This window comes from Xenopus tropicalis, chromosome 1 (assembly GCF_000004195.4).
Source record: "Xenopus tropicalis strain Nigerian chromosome 1, UCB_Xtro_10.0, whole genome shotgun sequence".
Classification (NCBI taxonomy): domain Eukaryota; kingdom Metazoa; phylum Chordata; class Amphibia; order Anura; family Pipidae; genus Xenopus; species Xenopus tropicalis.
The window spans coordinates 129,183,941-129,206,447 of NC_030677.2; the positions used below are offsets into that span (position 1 = coordinate 129,183,941).

At 40.4% G+C, this 22,507-nt stretch overlaps 2 protein-coding genes across 2 annotated transcripts in view; one reads left to right on the forward strand and one right to left on the reverse strand.

Moving 5' to 3' along the window:
- pgm5 (phosphoglucomutase 5) overlaps nt 1–12,558 on the forward strand; it is a 73,303-nt gene extending 60,745 nt beyond the window's left edge. Inside the window, exons 10-11 of the mRNA NM_001130233.2 lie at nt 326–460; nt 12,178–12,558. Of these exons, the coding sequence (NP_001123705.2) occupies nt 326–460; nt 12,178–12,267 (225 nt within the window). The 3' untranslated portion in view covers nt 12,268–12,558. The remainder of the gene's footprint in view (nt 1–325; nt 461–12,177) is intronic.
- Nucleotides 12,559–16,777: 4,219 nt separating this feature from the next.
- Nucleotides 16,778–18,951, reverse strand: tmem252 (transmembrane protein 252). Its single transcript, XM_004910783.4, has 2 exons — nt 18,634–18,951; nt 16,778–18,076 (listed from the first exon to the last, which is right to left on the reverse strand). The coding sequence occupies exons 1-2, from the start codon at nt 18,912–18,914 to the stop codon at nt 17,806–17,808; spliced, it is 552 nt and encodes a 183-aa protein (XP_004910840.1). The 5' UTR covers nt 18,915–18,951; the 3' UTR covers nt 16,778–17,805.
- Nucleotides 18,952–22,507: the final 3,556 nt, after the last annotated feature.

Genomic DNA, 22,507 nt, shown 5'->3' on the forward strand with positions numbered 1-22,507 from the left:
CACTCCTTAAATTGTGCTGCCCTAAGCCCAGGCCTTTGTGGTAAGGCCACAAATCTGGACCTGTAAATGAGGATATGGGCATTTTTGTGGATAAGGAGAGCTTGGACCATGAAAACTAGAAAATCTCTCATTTAGACTTTACATTTAACTGATGACTGCAATCTTTGAAAAAGCTTCAAGGTGTCAATAGTTACTAAAAATATGTTACATTCATATACTGTGGATTGCTTTAAGACTGTAGGCAAAAATTCATAAACATTTTTTCAGTAGCTTTTTTCCATTTAGTTAGTCCACTGAAAATTCTACTCATACATTTTTTTCCTAGGGTCTTCGAATTATATTTGCAGATGGATCAAGGATAATCTTCCGAATCAGTTCCTCAGGTACCATGGGAACTACCTTAAGGATCTATGCAGAAAGCTATGAGAAGGATCCCACCAAGCATAATAAAGAGACACAGGTAAACACTGTTTTCTGCTAGAAAGAATATCAGGTACATTTGTGAACTCCCAAAGTTATGACAAGCACTGGCCAAATGCGATGAGAACAGAGTTACAGAAAAGCAGAGAATGGGTTTATAAGTAATGTCCAAACTTTTCAAAGTAGTGAGCCAATTAAACTTATACTTGGGAGTCCATTAATGAGAAAATGGGGATGTCATCCAATGAAGTTAGTGAAGTGACTAGGCAAACAGAGGCCATAAAAGTTTCTTAAAGAAAAACTATACCCCCAAACAATGCAGGTCTCTATAAAAATATACTGAATAAACAAGCTCATATATAAAGCCCTGATTCATCCAAATAAACTATTTTTATATTAATATACTTTTTTAGGATTATGTGCTTTTGGGTACTCCTAAATAGAAAACTGCCATTTTAAGAATTAAGGGCTGGGATCATAAGATTCTCAGTGCACACAAACAGCCAAGGCACATGTACATGCTAGGCCCCATCAGCCAATTAATAGACAGAGATTTGCCTTTTACTTCCACACTTCTTCCTTTTACAGTTAGAGCTGCATTATTTCTGGTCATGTGATCTCTGAGGGAGCACACAGCCCATCAAAGGAAAGGATGTAAAAGGGCAATATTTACTGATATATATATTCCAGTTTGGCGAGATTCTTTAACAGGTCACTTAACATAATAAAAATCTGTTGGTTAAGTATTCATTCTGGAGGCATAGTTTTGCAGGGACAATCTCTATTGACCCCCAATGAATTAAAAACTTAAGTTAAATTCCACTGCCCCCAATGAACTGACTGACTTATTAGCACTTTATTATTCATTTTAACTATTTATATGAACTGCTTATTATAGATTAACATCAGCTGTTTTGTATTGGTGTCTTTTAACTGAATTATACGAGTATCTCCTACATTCATTTTCCAGCAGGGTAATGACTGGTTATTGGGCCCCACAGCAACATCATTGGGCCCCTACATTGACTAATTAGCAAATTCATTATGTTTACTATTTTTATGAACTACTACTACTGACTAGTTATTAGGCCTCACAGCAATATCATTGGGCCCCTAAACTTACACAACATATGTAACTTATTCAAAAACGTATATAACTTCGCAGAGCGCAGAGCAAGGGCAGGTAGGTGTGTAACCCCTTTTTGGCTAAAATAGACAAATTCCAGCTATGAATAGAGCATAGGGTGCATTGGACTCCTCTTCAGCAGAATGGGCCTTCACTAAGGGGAATTTACTACATGGAAGGTGTTGTGAAACTAAACCTCCCACTGCTCTTGGTGAACTAATTAGCAACTGGTTTATGCATACAAAGATGGTCTAGCAGGGTTCAGTAATTATACTCACAGCACATGAGGGCTTAAAACAAGTCAGAATTAATAGATGGTACAATAGATATAAAACAGTTCTGCACAACTATGGATAGTATTGGGAAATAGTCTTTTGTCCTTAGGATGTTCACCTTATTGGACCAGATCCCAAACAGCCGACGGTGGTTCAGGGTTAATCACTAGGGTTATACACTAGAGTTATACCTGTGTCTTAACCGTGGTCCCTACAATAAGGTTGCAGAACCTGTAAAGGAGACTAATCCTCTAACTTCCTAGTTGGAGCCAGAAACTGCCCTTACTAAATAAGTCTGACTGTCTTACGTTTCTGAACATGCCATAACAGGTAAATTCTGCACTTGCTATTCCCTCATTCATAGTGTCCCTGCTCCCCGACTTCTCTAAGGCTATTTGTCCCCTTAGGGCCTAACCTTCTGGGCCGTGTGGATCCCAGACTTTCTGGAAACATCACCTCTGGTCAAATGCTGCAGGCCAAAAATAAAGAACCACCCCTTTCCTAACACTATATTAAAGTGTGGTAGGGTATGGTCAAGCCATGGGCCAATAATATGGTATATGTTAATACCAAATAGTTACATCAATCCTTGCCCAGTAGCAAGGAGAGAGGAAAGGTAGGGTTTAAAGCCACAGAGGCACATTAACCCTACAGGTGGAAAGAGTTTAATCTTAGGGCAATCTCCACTGACCCCCCAATAAACTAAATAACTATGAACTGCTTATTAGTGAGCTAACATCAGCTATTTATAGTGTACACACAAATGGTGTAGCCAAAATGTTGGGCGGGCAGTGAAAGGGGGTGGCCTCGGGGCGCCTTATTCTCAAATCCGGCCATGCAAGAAAGTATTATATGAAAGACAAAACTAATAATCTGTAGGTTAATTTCTATGTAGGTAGCTAAAGAGATGTTAAGTGTATAAAGTATGTGTATACTTTATATACTTATGTAATATAGGCTCTTACACACTTGTATTATGGGACCTAGTGTCACGAGTGGTATCCTAAAACTCAGAACAGGCTCTAAGGGTCTGGTCTCGGCTCACTCTTCCGCCTATAACCGCCGCCTTTCACGTCGGGAGGAGCCCTTCGCTACTCGGATGCCGCCAGGTCTTATTGTGAGAAACCCAAGGAGAGAGTTCTGAGAAAGCACAGGAACCAATCGTATGACAGGCAGATGGGAAACACTAGAGTAGTCAGGACAGGCCGGGGTCAGCAACAGTCAGGCAGCGCAGCACAGAATCAGAATCCAGTAGAATAGTCAGGCAGGCAATGGTCGGTCCAGGCAGCAATAAGGAAGGTCAAGAACAGGCAAAAGGTCAATACAGGCAGCAAGCGAGAGAAGTCAAATACAGGCAAAGTCAGGAACACAGGAGAACAGGAACAGGAATCGCACCCAGGAAATCAGCAAGGAAAACCTACGTTGGGCAACGAATAGAGCACAGTGAGCGCTTTAAATATTTGAATTTCGCGCCGAAATGACGTCACGCGCGCGCCGGCGACAACACGAGTGCGCATGCGCGCACATCAAGAGCGCGCATGCGCATAAGGGACAGAGAGAGGCGCGCGCGCGCGCCTAGATGATGACGGCGGGCGTCCCCGCACCGGAGGAGGCGGCGGGCGTCCCCGCCGCCCCGCTAGACCACCAGGTATCGTTACATTACCCCCCCTCTAGAGGGGGCCACCGGACCCCTAGGCTTATCAGGGAATCTGGTGTGAAATTGTCGAACAAGACGATCTGCCCGAACATCAGCAGCTGGGATCCACGACCTCTCTTCAGGGCCATAACCCTTCCAGTGTACCAGGTATTGTAGCCTACCCCTAGAGAGGCGGGAGTCCACTAACCTCTGTATGAGATATTCGGGCTGTCCCTCAACAGAAACAGGAGGAGGAGGAGACCTCTGCCGAACCACCCTAGCAGGTTTTAACAAGGAAACATGAAAGGAATTAGAAATTTTGAGTTCGGGAGGAAGCTCTAATCGGACTGTGTTCGGGTTAATAACCTCAGAAATAGAAAAAGGACCAATATATTTGGGTGCAAATTTAGAAGAAGAAACCTTAAGAGGAATATTTTTAGAAGAAAGCCAAGCTTTATCACCGACCTGGTATTCTGGCGATGCTTTATGATGCTTATCGAAGGCTTTCTTTTGAACAGCTACTGCGGTGGATAATGACTTTTGCACCTTTTGCCAAATACTGGAGAACTGATTGACTAAGGAATCAACAGCAGGCACATCAGAGGAAATGGTAGAGAAAGAGAAAACTCTGGGATGATACCCAAAGACAACGAAAAACGGGGACTCACCAGTGGACGAGTGAGTAGAATTATTGAATGCAAACTCGGCCCAAGGGAGAAAATCAGCCCAAAGGGATTGGTTACTGGAGACATAGCACCTGAGGTACTGCTCCAGAGACTGATTTGTCCTCTCCGTCTGCCCGTTGGTCTGTGGGTGATAAGCAGAGGAGAAGGACAAATCTGTACCCATCAGTAAACAGAAGGCCCGCCAAAATTTTGAGACAAATTGAACCCCTCTATCAGAGACAATATTCTGCGGAGCACCATGGAGCCTAAAGATATTAGTCAGAAAATGTTCTGCAAGAGACTTTGCAGATGGGAGGGCAGGGAGGGGAATAAAATGAGACATTTTACTAAAGCGATCCACAACCACCCATATGACAGTATTCCCCTTGGAAGGAGGTAAGTCTACAATAAAATCCATGGAAATGTGAGTCCACGGCCTTTCGGGAATTGGCAGGGATTGCAACAGACCCTGAGACAAGGATCTGGAAGGTTTCGAGCGTTGACAAGTTGGACAGGAATCAACATAGTTACTAACATCTTGTCTCAGAGTTGGCCACCATAGGGTGCGGGACAAAAGAGAACAGGTTTTAAAACGACCAGGGTGCCCAGCCAACTTAGAATCATGGGCTTCTAAAAAAACCGCTTCACGGAGGTTTTCTGGAACAAATAACTTTCCCTGGGGTAGGTTGGAAGGAGAGTGAACCTGGGCCTTAGACAAGGAAGAAAGTAAATCTGGGCTTAAGGCAGCTATAATCAACTCCTTAGGGACAATAGGGTCGGGTTGACACTTCTCCAGAGGATTGGAATCAAAACTTCTAGACAAGGCATCCGCTTTAACATTCTTTTCGCCAGGTCTGTAGGTTATAATAAAATTAAATCGAGAAAAGAATAATGCCCACCTGGCTTGTCTAGGATTTAAGCGTCTAGCGGATTCAATATATAGGAGATTCTTGTGGTCAGTGATTACTGTAACTACATGTTTAGCCCCTTCCAAGAGGTGTCTCCATTCTGTGAATGCCAATTTTATGGCCAGTAATTCCCTATTGCCAATGTCATAATTTTTCTCCGTAGGAGAAAACTTTTTAGAAAAGAAACCACACGGGTGAATCTTATTGGTCACAGGGTGACGTTGAGAGAGGATCACCCCTGCCCCAACTTCAGAAGCATCTACTTCTACCAGAAAAGGGAGGGCAGAATCAGGGTGCAGGAGTACAGAAGCAGAGATAAAAGCTTCTTTTAGTGATTTGAAGGCTGTTAAAGCCTCTACCGGCCAAATACTTGGGTCAACCCCCTTTTTTGTGAGAGCCGTAATTGGAGCCACTATCGTGGAATAGCTCTTAATAAACTGTCTGTAATAATTAGCGAAGCCTAAAAATCTTTGTATGGCCCGCAGAGACAAGGGTTGTACCCAATTTAGGATAGCCTGAACTTTGGCTGGGTCCATTTCTAAACCTTGATGGGAAATGATAAACCCAAGAAAGTGAACTGAAGGAACTTCAAAGATGCACTTCTCGAATTTAGCATACAAATGATTTTCCCTTAATCTGCGTAAGACCTCCTGAACATGAACACGATGATCAGACAGACCATTAGAATAAATCAAAATATCATCAAGGTAAACTACCACAAAGCGACCCAGAAGATCGCGGAATATATCATTTACCAGCTCTTGGAAGACAGCAGGAGCATTACATAAGCCGAAGGGCATAACTAGATATTCATAATGCCCATCACGGGTATTAAAGGCTGTTTTCCACTTATCCCCTTCCCGGATATGTATTAAATTATATGCACCTCTTAGGTCAAGTTTAGAGAAAATAGTGGCTCCCTTAACCCTATCAAAGAGCTCAGAAATTAGGGGAAGGGGATAACGGTTTTTGACCGTGATTTTGTTTAAACCCCTATAGTCAATACATGGCCTGAGACCCCCATCTTTTTTTTCCACAAAGAAAAACCCAGCTCCTGCCGGAGAGGTAGAGGGTCTTATAAAACCTCTCTCTAGATTCTCCTTAATATATTCTTCCATAGCCTGAGTTTCAGGAAGAGACAAGGGGTAAGTTCTACCTCTAGGAGGAGAAGAACCTGGAATCAAATCTATGGCACAATCATAGGATCTATGTGGGGGAAGTGTTTCGGCTGCTTTTTTAGAAAAGACATCCGCAAAGGCAAAATAAGGAGAAGGTAGCCCCTGTAACGAGGTTGCGGCCAAAATTTGGACAGGCTTCATGCATAAACTCTGACAGTCTGTTCCCCACTGAAGAATCTTGTTAGCTAGCCAATCAATTTGGGGACTGTGCTTACGCAACCAAGGGAGACCTAAGATCACCGGGGTATTCGGGCAATCAATGATAAAAAAGGAAACTTGTTCCACATGGAGAGAACCTATCGACATGGAACAGCTTACGGACTTTAAAGATATAACCCCACGACCTAGGGAAGTACCATCAATAGCGATTAACTTGACCGAAGGGACCAAAGGAAGTGTGGGTATAGCATGTCTACAGGCAAAGTTAACATCTAAAAAGTTCCCTTCTGCCCCAGAATCAATGAAAGCCAGGCTCTCCACAGTACTCGTATCCCATCCCAAAAGGACCGGAATCATGACTTTAGAGGAACTTTGTTGGGGAGTAGGAATGACATTGCCCAAGCAGAACTCCCCAGATCTGCTTAGGCTTTGTCGTTTCCCGGCCTCTTGGGACAAGTGCTACGAAAATGCCCCCGATCCCCACAGTACAAACACAACCCGTTAGCCCGTCTACGAACTTTTTCCTCGGCAGATAAGCGGGTAGAACCCAGCTGCATGGGTTCCTCTGAGGGTCTAGAGGAAGTCTGCTCAGGTTTGAATAAACACTCTGGAGGAGAGGTTTGTGGAGCCACTGCAGGAAGTCTCTCCTGGCGTCTCTCCCTATGCCTCCTATCAATCTGAATGGCAAGGTGCATCAGGGAGTCTAGGGAGGATGACGTGGGAAAGTTAACCAAGCTGTCTTTCACAGCGTCAGATAGCCCCACTCTAAATTGACTTCGTAAAGCAGTATCATTCCACCCTGTTTCAACCGCCCAAAGGCGGAATTCCGTACAATAATCCTCGACCCGTCGTTTACCTTGCCGGAGATTGCGAATAGCAGAATCAGCAGAGGCAGAACGATCAGGATCATCATAGATTAGTGCCATAGCTTTAAAAAAGGAATCAAGGGATGTACGGGCTGGATCAGAGGGAAGTAAGGAAAATGCCCAGAGCTGTGGATCCCCAGTCAGGAGGGTCATTACAAAATTGACTTTCAACCCCTCGGTAGGAAAGGAACGAGGGAGAAAGCTAAAATACAATTTACATGCTTCCTGGAAAGCAAAAAATTTATGACGTTCCCCAGAAAATTTTTCAGGAAAAGGAACTTTAGGCTCCACTACATACGTTACCGGAGCAGCGTGAAGAGAACTGCCTCCAGGAAGAGATGCCGGAGTAGGAGCAGCAGGCTGTTGTTGGAGCGCATCCAACCTCACGGACAGTCTCTGGAGCCACTGAATAATCTGGTTTTGCTGAGCTTCTTGTTCCCCAAGACGCTGGAGGAGACTCTCACTCCGGATATCCTCAGAGGAAAGTGGCGCCGCAGCCCCTTCAGCATCCATTTTTTCGGGCCCAACGTAATGTCACGAGTGGTATCCTAAAACTCAGAACAGGCTCTAAGGGTCTGGTCTCGGCTCACTCTTCCGCCTATAACCGCCGCCTTTCACGTCGGGAGGAGCCCTTCGCTACTCGGATGCCGCCAGGTCTTATTGTGAGAAACCCAAGGAGAGAGTTCTGAGAAAGCACAGGAACCAATCGTATGACAGGCAGATGGGAAACACTAGAGTAGTCAGGACAGGCCGGGGTCAGCAACAGTCAGGCAGCGCAGCACAGAATCAGAATCCAGTAGAATAGTCAGGCAGGCAATGGTCGGTCCAGGCAGCAATAAGGAAGGTCAAGAACAGGCAAAAGGTCAATACAGGCAGCAAGCGAGAGAAGTCAAATACAGGCAAAGTCAGGAACACAGGAGAACAGGAATCGCACCCAGGAAATCAGCAAGGAAAACCTACGTTGGGCAACGAATAGAGCACAGTGAGCGCTTTAAATATTTGAATTTCGCGCCGAAATGACGTCACGCGCGCGCCGGCGACAACGCGAGTGCGCATGCGCGCGCATCAAGAGCGCGCATGCGCATAAGGGACAGAGAGAGGCACGCGCGCGCCTAGATGATGACGGCGGGCGTCCCCGCACCGGAGGAGCTAGACCACCAGGTATCGTTACACCTAGTATGTCAGGTTATACAGGGCCCAGATATTTCTGATGACAGATCTCTAGACAAATATTTACATATCCTTTAGCAGAAGGTAGAGGGAGCTGCAACCTCTCCAGCTTTTAAATCTTCCTGTAAATGTTTCATACTGCAGCAAGAATGGGCACTGGGTTCTTTCAGAACAGATCAACTACAATGATCACATCAAGGTGTGTCTATACTGTCTCCTAAGGTCAGGGCCGAAATCAGAAACTTTGGGGCCCTGCACAAGTTATTTATATGGGGCCCCCAATCAACACAAGTGCGCAGTACCAATCTATTGGCCACTCCCCTTGTGTGTGCAATATAAACAGCTGATGTTACTCTATAATAAGCAGTTAAAGAGTTCCATTAATTAATGTGATAATAAGTCAGTCAGTTTATTGGGCATCAGTGGAGTTTGCCCTTAGTTTAACCCCTTCCAACCTACCTGCCCCTGCTCTGTCATTGCTTGATATAAAAGCTACTTGCAGTTTTGCATAAGTTACATAAACTGTGCAAGTTTATGGGCCCAGTGATCTTGCTGTGGGGCCAAATATCTAGTCAGTAGTAGTTAAAAATAATTAATGTGCTTAAAAGTCAGCATTTTAATTTGGGGGGTGGTCAGTGGCGTATATACGTAAATAATGTAAGTTTCTTTGAAAGAAACATAATTTTTTGCAAAAGTTATGTACATTGTGTAAGTGTAGGGGCCCAATAACCAGTCATTCCCACTGCTGGAAAGTTCATGTAGGAGATGCTGATATCATTTAGTAAATGGATCCCAATATAGACAGCTGATGTTTCTCTATAATAAGCAGTTTATATAAATAGTTAAAATTAATAATAAAGTGCTAATAAGTCAGTCAGTACAGTTGTACCCCCCTTTACCCCCCTGATGGCTGCCCTGCCTAAGGTGAATACATATGGAACGACAGCCCAGCAGGGTGAAAACTAATCCTATCCAAACTCTCTGACCATATTGGTTCGTGCTTGGCCATCCTTACATTAGAATGAGTTCAAACCTGCTATGCAATGATGCAGTGAATGCAAACCATCTATGACATGACTGCACCACTGTGAAATGAAACCAATACAAACACAGGGACTCCATTCTGTAGTTATTATATCTGTTTGTAGATATAGGATTGTTATAAAATAAGGTTATTCATTAAACAAAACAGCGGCCTTCTTTAGTCAATGACTTATAGAAGTCACAGGAAAAAAACAATAAGGACTCATAATCTCCAGTGTTTTTTTTCCTGTGCTCCCAATGTGTCCCCATGCATGCTTTCCTAGGCACACGCAAGCACCAAATCCAGATGGAACCAAACATGCTGAGTTCCACCTGCATTTGGCGCTTACATGTGCCCATGGAGCACATGTAAGCGCCCAGGAAATATGCTGGTGAGTACAAGTCCAAAATGTGGCCTTAAAAAGGTTCATCATAATGAATTAAAAATAATGCATTTTTTCCTTGGTACAGTAGCCATATGTAACTTAAAACAAAAAAAATGTTTCATTATTGCATTTCTTTTTAATTGTTCCTTATCGCTAGGTGTCACAGTTCAACACTGCCACTACACTTCTGATACCATTTTAAAGCTAATCAGGCTTTAAAAAAAAGTTGGGAATTTGCTAAAGCACTTTTCTAACTTTCAAAGAATCCTATTGGGTTTGATTAATGTTCAAATACATTTTTAGTAGATTTAAGTTATGGTGATCTAAATTACGGAAATGTGGAAAACCCCAGGTATATTTGTACATTTCTGTTTGAAAACAGAATTCACTGGTTATAACATAAACTTTTATTGGTTTTTCAAGGTATTTATTATAAACATTATAGCGCGGTTACTGAGATAGCCACACTGCTTGCTAAATTCCAATGCTTTATTGGTTATAACTTGATTACAAAATCTGATAAGAAGGCCTCCTCCAGTAAACATTATGGATCCTTGCAATTGCCAACCTCCTCACAGTGTTTAAGCATCCTACTATATAATTGTTTTGCTTCTTTATCAGGTCACCTAGGTAATAGCTGCATTATTTCATTTTAAAAATTAACTCACATATCATGATAAAAGCAGCGAATCTCAGAAACCATACTTATATTGGGTCTGAGAAACTAGGCCAAAGGTGCAATTTGTTATATAACGTGTTGGGGAAGATGAAGGAAAAAAATGGTATTTGAATGTTTGGGGTCATTTAACAAGCAGAGAAAGGGCAGCTATTTCTGGACAGTATCCTGAACCTTTCCATCAGCACATTTTGATATTTGTGTGCATTCTTCTCTCCAAGTGAACTTAAAAGGTTAATGAATTAACTTGCATGACGCATGTTTAGAAAGGAAAACACAGCTCTAATAAGATAATGTGTTTTACAATGTGGGTAACCTTGCTCTGGAAATGAATAGCTTTCAATGATACTTAGCTGCTGGGACAAAGACATTTTGGTGTTTGACATGCAGAAGGAAGCATGTAATTTGTGTGCCAGATTACTGCGCGTGGAATACACAGAGTTAAGGCAAAGAAAGCTAAAAACACATTCTGGATTATATACTTCTGGTTACAACACTATTGGGAGCATGTAACAAAAGCCATTAAAAAAAATATGTGCAAATATTCTTCCCCTAATGCAAAAAATATTTTATTTACACATATTCCAAGTACAACCACTGGAGCTGTCTTTACTGTATTGTGCATGTGATAAACCAAGGTGGCACATGGGAGGGAATGTAGGGTAGTGATGTTGGTCCCTGGAGGGTGCTTAGCTAATGTACATCCTCTCCCAGTGTTTTAGGCTTTGTCTTTTAATATACAATAGTTTGTTGTTTATATCCATTATTTATATGAATATTAGAAAAATATAAATATATTTATATTGTGTGGTCACCAGCTTCAGTCTTCATGCTACAGTGCACAAGTGTAGTTTCCTATAGCAACCAATCAGCAATAAGCTTTGATCACTTAGAAAATAAAAGCAATGATCTGATTGGTTGACATGGGCAACTACATTGGAGCAATTTAGCACCTGTAAATCAGTTCCACTTTGTTATTCCAAATATAAATCTGACTCCGTATGTAAGGTATTTATCTCCTATCACCTATATAACCTTTATGAAAGTGATATTCACTTATACTGCAACTTTATATTTAAGCTGACATTGTGTTAGTCCTACAACCTTCCTTAACATCTTCCATATGCTTGTGGTACTATCCCCTTATAAGAAGGAAGAAGAGTGAATAGCTAATGTTACCTCAGAGCTATTGCCTGATGCCTGCAGAGTGTGACTACATACAACCATTAATGTTTTTCCATAGATAGCAGCTACAGTAGCTGCAAAAAGAACAACTGTAGTGAGAACAGTTTATTTTAAGGCATTAGGGCACAATGAAGATCTCTGTATCGCTTCTGTACATCATATTCTTGATATTCTTCATTCTCTTTCAGTAACATAACAAATGTAGGCCAGGCCCCTACCACCTGCCCATGCCCCCTGCTCCCCATCTGCTCATGCCTGCCGGTAAAAGAGCGGCTGGGGAATGGAAATCTTTTCTACAACTATAGAGAAGTAGGGTTTGTGGTCTGGGCCCCCTGCGATTGAGGGGTTTGTTTCCTATATAGTTATGCCAGTGTTGACTTGGGTTTTGAAACATTAAAATATAAAAAAGTGCAAACATTTTCCAACTTAAAGTATACCTGGAATTTACTGAGTATGATATTATGAATTCTGATCATATAACAACCATTGCTTCTTTTTTCTTAGGCGGTGCTTGGCCCTCTCATAGCCATTGCTCTCAAGCTTTCTCAAATCCATGAGAGGACGGGGCGGAAGGGACCCACCGTAATTACCTGAACTCAACATACAGAAAGCAACGTGGGCCAAATACAACTGTGTGAAAGAATGATATCCCTTTTGCCTTGCCAAAGCCTTTAAATAGCTGTATATGCTTTATTTGAGTAATATGTAATGTTTTGTACTTACTTACATGCTATTAATGAACTAAGAGCTGGAAAACCCTTCCTGTTCATTCCTCTGTTAGTGCCCCAGGTGGCCCCTACTGCACTCTTGGCTACAAAACTGTTGAGTGCAGGAGGTTTCCTATCAGTTATTTAAAATGAAAAGTGCATCTTACCTGGGGCTCATTTATTAAAGGAACAGTAGCATCAATATACTGTTGTGTAGCCATGAGGGTAGCTATTCAAATTGAGATAGGGCTAAATAGCAATAACACAATTGTTTTCTACAGAGTTTATCTGTTATCTTCTATCTAACCCATGCCTTTTCCCCTTTTCCCCAGCTCGAATGGCTGCCCCCATGGCTACACAGCAGTGCATTTATATAAATTATAGTAGTCTTTCTAAAGCAAACACACCAGGTTTACCAGTGCAGGGCAACAGTGCATTAGATTTTAATTACCAAAGTATTTGGACACATTTGCTGCTAGGCAGTAATTACTAGCAACCACTCAAATGTCACTTATCAAGGACTGGTTGCTATGGGGTACTGTCCAGGTGTAAATTTGGCAAGTAAATGCCTTAGTAAATGAGTCCCCTTACTACAGCATTATTTGGCATCAACAGTAAAGGCATTTCAGGGATCGCATAAATCTATATGCTGGGTAAATTGTGATTTAATTATATATGATTGCAGTCAGATGTGACTAGATTCTGGAGTTATTGGTAATACACTGAGCCAATACACTGGCCAGAGCAGAGATGCCCAGATTTTGCTGATGAGGGGTCTGCATTTGCTGCCCTTTGCTCTACCATATTAAGACTTACACTAGGCAACGTCAAACAGCTTATGTTCTACTGGTGGATTATGGGGTCTTGGGCACCCCTGGGCTACAGTCAGATGCATAAATGCCACACTGTCAGCTGCATTGCTGGCAGGGGTTACTGACTAACAAGTAACTCTCTGTATCTTTTAATATGACCATGTTTCTAAGGCTGATGGGCCACGGAGCAAGTTAGTCGTTAGCAATAAATCGCTGCTACCGCGGGCAACTTACCGCTCCAAAATGCATTTCCGCCAGCACCAACAGGAGATGTCAGTGAAAAGGCCTATGTACTGCTTTGGTTTGATGAAGTTGTGCAAAGTTTCCCGCTGCAGGCAACTTAACGGGACCTTGGAAAGGCGAAACAATGCGTCTTCACCGACCCTATTGTTGCTGGTGGAAAGGCATTTTGGAGCATTTAGTTGCCCACGGTAGCGGTAGCAGAGATCTATTACTAACGATTAACTTGCTCCATGGGCCATCAGCCTGAAGAAGAGTTTGACAAGTAGGTAGGCAATAGCAAAATGCAGCAGTTATGAGAGCTATAAAATTAAATAGATGCACTAACAGACATTTTGCTTTCTCATGCGGTATTTCTGTTGTGTATATGTATGCATATCTGTATGCAGACTTTTACTGCCGGAAGGCAGATTACATTTAATTCATTGGAAAAGACCCCTTGTATCTTTACTGTCTATAAGAATTCTGTATCTTCACTTGTCTGCCAGTATGAAGAGCAACTAAAAGTTGTCATGTTAGAGATTACAAAAAAAGATAATATGGAAAGAACAAAGTATTAAAATATAGTCCTCAAAATGTATCCTTTTATGTATTTTCACACTACTTTTATTTGCAATTACTTTAACTATAACTTCAAAACTATTAAAGCTATTAATCAATATATATTGGCAAGTTGCTTAGAATTTAATTTTTTAGGTTGAGGACCCCTTTAGAATGAACAAATTACTTGATCAAAAAAGACCACAGCACCCTTCTTTCCTTTTGTTTCTTTATGTATTGCAGTTTTGATATTAATTTCACCAAATGTGCAAAAAATAAACTATTCACAAAGAAAAGTTAATGTCTCCATTTGACACATTTTTCATATCTGTGCCAGAAAAAAATATATATATATATACATATATATATATATTTCAATGTATAAAGATATATATCTATATGGAAAACATTTGATATTGTATATAGATTTCTAAAAAACTTAAGGGCTCATTTACATGCACAGACTCTCTGCATTTTTCCCCACAGTGAGTTGCATCTAAAACCACTTTCATTAAAGTAATGTGCTCCAAATGTGCTCTTCACACATCCATATAGTAGTCCTCAGCGGCACTGAAGGGACCCTGGAGCTACTGCCTGTTCAGGAGGTGACAGTAGCTCCAGGGTTTCATCTCTACCCTGTGTCAATAGAAGCAGCACACTTGTGTCTAAAGTATCAGGCACAGATGTCATTTGCACGCCAAACAACGGAAGTGACACCAGGCAGACTGGGGAAATATTTGGTGCAACTGCATCTGATCTACAGCAAAGCCCATGTGTAGTGATGAGTGCAGTTTTTCGCCAGGCATGGATTTGCATCAAAAATGTGCAAGTATCAAAGAAATGCTGTTGATATCAACCTCTACAGCATGAATGGAAACATCAGCAATTTAAACTTCAGTTTCGCAATTCTCCAATGTGCACTGGTCCTTTAATAATGCAAAGTTATTCTAATTTTCATAGGCAGCTATTGCCCAACCACCAGTATGACATCTTTGGTTTACCTGAATATAAAAGTACAAAAACAACAAGAACATGTGGTGACAATTTTTTCTAAATTCAATAAATCTGATGTGAATGCTTAAATTGAAAATTGTTTTCCCTGATTCCTGTCCTCCTTTTTTTCATAAAACCAGACCTTAGAAAATAACATAGCATTGCTGGGATTTCCTTTGTTTTGATAAATCTACACCTTAGTTCATAGTTTGTACGCAGATCTTTTACTACCCACACTAAATTGTGGCATTAGTTTTTTTTATAAACAGCATTACATGCACAATATGTTTGGCTATATGTTTGCTTCTTCTTGCTCCACATACTTTCCCACAATGGCTTTTGTCACTTAGATTGTAACTGGTGTAACAACCACACTTTTTTTCTTTAAGAGCTATTGAAGTACTAAACTGTGATGTTATGTATCTAATAAAAGTGAAATGTCAACTTAGCACGAATACCTCAACTCTTTTTTTTCTTTAACCTACTGTACTTGTTATTGGCTTTGTTAAATAGCTAGTGTGATGCTCAAGTTTCAGTGAGTCATGTGACACAAATTACATCACTGAGCACCGTCATCACCAAGCACCTTTTATAAGTATATAATTTACAGGATAGTAATGGCTCTTGTGTGTTATATGGAAATAGCACCACTGAACATGATGCTTTTTTATCTAGTGGTAAGAAATAATATGTGTCATTGTATGGTAATCAGGTCATCTTTGTAGATTTTCTTTATGTACGTATGTATATCTTTATTTATAAAGCGCTACTTATGTACGCAGTGCTGTACAGTAGAATGCAGCGCTGTATGTCTTTTTAATTGCTTTTCAAATTTTCAAGATAAGTTTTAACTGCTTATTCCTTGAGTCAAGTGCCATTATTATTTTATTACGATTGTAAAGCACTGCTGCTATACAGAATATTCGGAGGTACACAGAGAAACCTTCATTTCACTGCAGCAGCAGCTGTGTGCTGATGCAGAAGAGGACTGACCTGATGAAGGATGGGAAATACTACTCATACCAGAACTTAACATGCAACATCCAATATGGTATAACAGAAGCATGGAGACATATTTGTAAATAAAGTTTAATTGAAATGTATTACCATGTTGCACTCTTTCAGGCCCGAACTGGCAAATGCCAGAGGGGTTGCTGTAAGAAGCCATAGACAATCACTATTTATTGGGTTGGTGGGGGCTGTTTGGGCCTTTGTGTACTTGAAATGCCAGGGCCTATTTTGAATCTCAGTCCGGACCTGCACTCTTTTGTTACTTGACTATTTCTTTGGAAACAGACTTATACCCTAATTTGTGCTGCAATCTATGTATTATTTTATCTCTGTAATGTAGTACTACAACTCCCATCATCCTCCTCTGAATGACTGGTAAGTGAAGTTCAACAGTAGCAGTTTCCCCCTTCCTATATCTTCTTTTTGTGTAGAAGTGCAGTGAATTCAGTGCATAGGTTGGCACTTAGTGGTGGTCATTTATCAAGCCTGGGCAAATTTGCTCATGGGCAGTAACTCATGGCAACCAGTCAAAATGTTGCATTCATTGTTCTACCTGCAGCTGCCTGAAAAACTGATTGGTTGCTATAGGTTACTGGTCACAGGCAAATTCACAGGTAAATGAGTGTTACTGTCTTTAAAAATTAACCCTTTGATTTGATGTCAATTTAATGTAGGATTAAATTTGTTTAATTATCTGTCTCTCATATAATGGACACAAAAGACTTATGACAACCTGCTCCATTTAGTATTAGGGATAAAACAAAAAGTGGTGCTTATGAAATGAGGCAAAGCAACAACAGACACTTTTAATATAAATATATATTTAGTATAAAAATACAATGTAATATATTATACAATATTTACATACAAGGACATACAATCATGTGAGTAATTCCAACCAGGAAAAATAAAGGCACCTAATACAGGAGCATAAACAGTCAAAAAGACAAACTTTACACAACAGGAGGTTCTGCTTGGAGTAAAACTGTGTCTCTGGGCTTCCAAAACATGCCTCCAAGCTAGAAATTTCCCACTCTCCCACTGGGAGCAACATTGAAAGAGATGGTTAGCAATATATTGCTCACAAGCTACTGATTGGGGATCACTGCATTATATGTACCATGAAAGAAGTGCAGTTATGGACTATGAAAGGCTCAGAAACACAGTTCCTTTATTTCTGCACCATTGGGGTAAATCCAGGACTAACCTGTAACCCAGATATGTAGAATGTGTATTGCTGGAATACTGGTACATCAGTATCTAGCCCTGCATGTTTACACTACCGACACAGCAGGTGTGTCCAATCCCATATTTTATATATATATATATATATATATATATATGCACATATATGTGTGTATGCATGTACTGTAGGTCTGTTACAGAAATACATTTCCTTTGTTGTTTACTTGTGTTGGCATTGTAGCATCTTTACAAATATAAACAGAACTAAATATATGAAAAATCGCAGTAACGGCTGTAGAACCTGTGTGGGTCCAATTTCCTGGACCCACCCCAGTGACCCACAACCTGCATTTCTATGCACTGCCCACACAACCATTGACAGTTGTTAGATAAGATGAACATTCCGCTTCTTACTTTGACCGATCGATGAGCTATCGGAAATTTTATCTGTAACATGATATAAACAGTATGTTTTTCTCTTATCCTGTTTTCTTTCACTCGTTCTGCAATGGGCATCACAAGCGACCTTTTTTTCACAAATGCTTGCAGGCACCTCTGTGATGGGCTACCTTAATATCAGCGAGCTAGGCATGTTGCATTTGAATCTACATGCTTGCCAAACAGTCTTAATCAAGCGCATACAGTCAGTCACATGTCTCAGAGTTATCACCATCGATAGAACCTGGTTCTCTCTCGGAGCTGGATTCAATATTAGACAACTGCACCGATGCCTCATATGAGGGTGGAGAATCATTACAAGTATAAACTTCATCAACAATGTCCACTGCACTCTCTGTGTATAGCGGAGGGGGGATGTTGAGTCCTTCTTCAAGCACTCTCAGTTCACAGCCTGAGTCTGGCTGCTGCCGAATTTCATTAATTACACTGTCGTAGGATGGCGGATAGAAATCTGGCCTAAAAGTACAATTAAAGAACATAAATACCAAAATTAAAGAACAAAAATAAACAAAGCCTTCAAGTTAAACATATATGGCTCACGCTTACTTCTAGCTTTGGAATAGAAACAGAAGGCAGAACAATATCTAAAACTAATTTTAGGATTAAGTATTACTGAATGTGTCTGTGGTGCTCCTGATGCCTGTCTACTACACAGGCAGCCTTATACACTGGGAAATGGAATGAGTAAGCTTTAAGTGAATGATTTATACAACAAAAATAAAATGAACCCTTGCCTACGAAATGTTATATTATTCCTTCCGTGTAAGTATCAGGAGACCAAATGAAGAGGTCCCTGTGACCTCCCCGCTAAAAATTCCAAAGTTTACAAAACATGTGGGCAGCGCTAGTAAGGAAGCACTGTATAATACAGAAAATATTTGCAATACATAATAAAATGCGATGGGGGAACAAAATATTTTTTAATGTTCCTATTTAATTAATGGTAAACTTACATACTCTATATACAAATATATTTACCATAGTATATTAGTGCTAGTGATATCTCAACATACCTGTCTACTGTCTCAACATGGACTTCCTGCTGGCTATGGATTCTCCTGATCATACTGTGGAACAGGCTCTTTTGGTTTGCCTCATGATAAGTGCTCCAAAAAATTCCAGTCAGGAGCAGGATAAATCCTATGGGCAGCAGAAAGTAGGCCAGTATTCTGTCACTCTTGCAGTTACACACATAGCTGGAAGATATATAGAAGGCTCCCAGGCATACCAAAGAGAAGCCTGTAATGAGAAATAAGAATCTGAGCACTGTATAAATGCTCTTCTTCATCTTCATGTTTGAGAACTGTTAGAGCCGACCACACTGAGAACAAAACTAAAAGATCCAACAACTCTGTAGTTTTATATAGTAGGAAGGGAGCTGGCCTTTGGACAATGATTTATCAAAGTCATGGGCATAGAGATTCATTAACCACGAAACGGAGCTATTTAGAGCTAATATACACTAGGATTATGTTTTAATCAGATAGGTAACAAACACGAGAAAGAAAAAAAACACATACGCATAGCTTTTTTTTTATGCTTTGTTATGATACACAACTGGGATTTGCAAATGTAACAGATTCTGTAGATCTTAAGGCACTGGCCCTTAACAAAAAATAAAATCAGAGGGAAAATTACAATTTACCTATTTACTTTTCCATTTGAAAAGTATAAATTACTATATACCCCAAGAACATGCACCCTTCATAGCAGCAACTAGCACTGATAACAATGATGCACAATGCTGGTAGTTATCATATTCCTGCTGGAGAGCTGAAAGTTCCCCATGCCCATTTTCTTGCCCAAGTATGTCCTCAGAACCAACAGTGCACATTTTCATGATATCTACAGAGGTCGATCATGAAGTAGATAATAGAATCTGAATAAGTAGATAATCAACTGCTTCATTATGGATATACAGGTATGTGATTCATTATCCAGAAACCCTTTATCCAGAAAGCTCCAAAGGATTTTTTTAGTAGACCTAAGGTATGGAGATTCAGTATACCAAAATGCTCCTTTTTTGAGCAGGTTCCAAGTATTCTGCATAACAGGTCTCAACCCTGATTTTATTTTAGGGGGGGGGGGGGCATTATCAGGGGCATTATCAGGAAGACATTTTATTACATACATAGTGCACTGCTTCCTGCTGTTAATCTTTTTTTCTAGTTGGCATTGGCTAAAAACACTTGTGGATTTCAAAAAGCTAAATTCCCTTTGCACAAAAGAAAAATCAGAAAATGTGCTTTTATTTTTTTTTCTTTAATACATTTTATTAAATTCTTCTGTTAGATTGTAAACTACAGTGGGACAGGAACTGAAAGTAGGAATCTCTGTAAAATACTATGCAATATGTCAGTGCTGTTTATATATAGAAGTTATTCTGGAGAAAAGTCATATTTGCTTTCTAAGCTAGATGGCAACACTGACATTCAAAAGAAAAACACCAAGCACCACTTGTATTGATGATATATTGAAGAATGTGAATGACTGCATTGTGTTATATTACAAATGTTCAATGCAGTGGGCACATCCGTGTGTGTTTGCGTTGAAATCTTTCTAGCACTTCACATAGTCAAGAATTCGCTAGCTGTTATTCCATGAAACCCAGTGGGAACCTGGAGCAACATTTTTGACTGTCTTAAGGAAATTATAAATACCTTGGAGGAAAAAACACCAGAAATGTTCTGTTATGTTTCTTCTGCATTAAATGGGCCAAGAAAAACTGAGAATAATATTGAATTGTCCCTTTTTTTATTAATTTCAGGGCTGTATTTCCCATCATCCATGGGTGCAAGTAGATTTATTGACATGGATATATATAAACTTGAAATAAATTGCTTTAATATTTTTAGCACAACAGTACAAGAAATCAACTAAATAACTTGCTAAACACAATAGTAATCTGCTGAACACTGCTTTGTCCAAGTTATCCATTTGAAGTAATATTTTTTAGAATTTAGAACTAACATCATCAGTACAACAATGGAATGTAGGGCTCGTCAGAGAGGGGACCGCATCAATGAGCCAATGTGGTCAAACCTGCTCAATCGCCATCTGGCCAATTTTAGGCCAGATATCAGTTGGGTAGGCCCTTTGGGGTTGCCCAAACACAGGCAGAAAAGCAGCAGAATCGTTCTGAAGGACCCGAATCAGCAGCTTAAATCTGCCCATGTACTGTATGGCCACCTAGAGAATACAGCTTACAAACTCTCTGAGATAACTCAAGAAACTCAAGTTTTGATAACCAGCTTGTGAGAGGGGTTAAGTGTGCCTGTGCTTATGGGCAAGCCATGGGGACACAGCTATGTTAACCAGGTAGGAAGTGTAGGTAGTGGAGACAGTCTCATTAGTATATTTTAAGCAAGTAGTTATTGTTATTCTAGTTTAGAGCAGATTCCCCTCTGTGGCACCTGGTGATAAGAGATAGTGACAGGCCAATTAGTTGAGCAGCTAGGCTTTCAACAAAGAGTAAGGAAAGGGCCAGTTGCCAATCAGGGATCCAATATGTAGGGAGTTAGGACTAAATAGGTCCTGTTGTTGCACAGAGGACACCCTTAATGTAAGCCTTAAGCTGGGTAAAATGCCTGTGAGCCATAGAGCCACCTGACATGAAGGAAGAGAGGCAGGAAGGTAGGCAGCAGACAAGGGCCATGCACTGTTTTGTACTGTTTTGACATTATTATTATTGGTTTGACAGTCCTTTGTTTATTTGGCCCACAGAAGTGGAATGAATTTGCTGGAATGCAATTGGGATTTCCCAAAGAGAAAGTGGTGGTCTAAAGAATGGTACAATGTTGTGGGGGCAGGTTCTTCTAGGCATTCCTGTGCACTCATATTGATAGATCTAATACTCTGGTAAACATTTAATGAGGGTCTTCCAGCAAGAGCTAATGAGAATAATGTAGAAGTAGGGTTGCAATAGAGTGATCCATTTACCCTTCATGAAATCATGAGATCTTTTCTAGTAGATTGCACTAGAGGTATGCTTACAGCTGGTCATGTTTACAAAGACCATAAGGAGGTTGAGGGAATTTTTACAGCACAGGGACACGGATCCCGTTTTAGAGATTTAGGCAGTATCGTTGGAGTGACACAGGGAGCCAAGAGGCTTTTTCTAGCACCTGCCCATTTGTATTGCAATAGAGAATGGGTGACTACTAAGGATATTAGATTGCCTGCTTTCACAGCTGTGCCATGATGGCTTTTTTCTGTTAATTGTTTTTTCTGTTCACTATATTAATATTTATTATGTATGTCGTAATTTGTACACTTATATGGTAAATCTTTGTCATTTTACTTCCAATGCTGTCTGTTTGTTGTTAGGTATATGGTAAAAGTGACATAAGGATGTAAATGAGTGGATTACATACAAGAGTCTTCCCCAGTCAATATTGACCTAGTCGGAATTGTTCTAGATTAAACTGCAATAGTGTTTCTGGCAGCACTATGGTATAAAGTATTCCAATAAGCACTTGTTCCCCACGTCTAATTACACTTGCAGTTCTTTTTTATGCTGTGTGTCAAATGTACAAAGACAGCACCTTCTGTGCGTCACTATTTTGTAGCATTTGTGAAAGAAGTTGGTTTGATCCACATGAGCTTAGCTGAGTTACACAGGAAACAGATTTTGGCATAATATGCTGGATACATTTCACACTTCAATACCATTTCCTGTTGTAAAAACTTAATGTCGCAAAAGACTTGGGTAATTATTTATTTCTTGGTTGAACTTTTAGCATGGTTCCTCTCACTCCTGTCAATGCCCTAATGAACTATAATGAATTATTGAATGAAGAATCAACGTAGTCTGTTCCTGTAAATAGAATACACAAGGATTATTTCCCTAAATCATTATCTAGTACATGAAGCAAAAACATGAGTGAG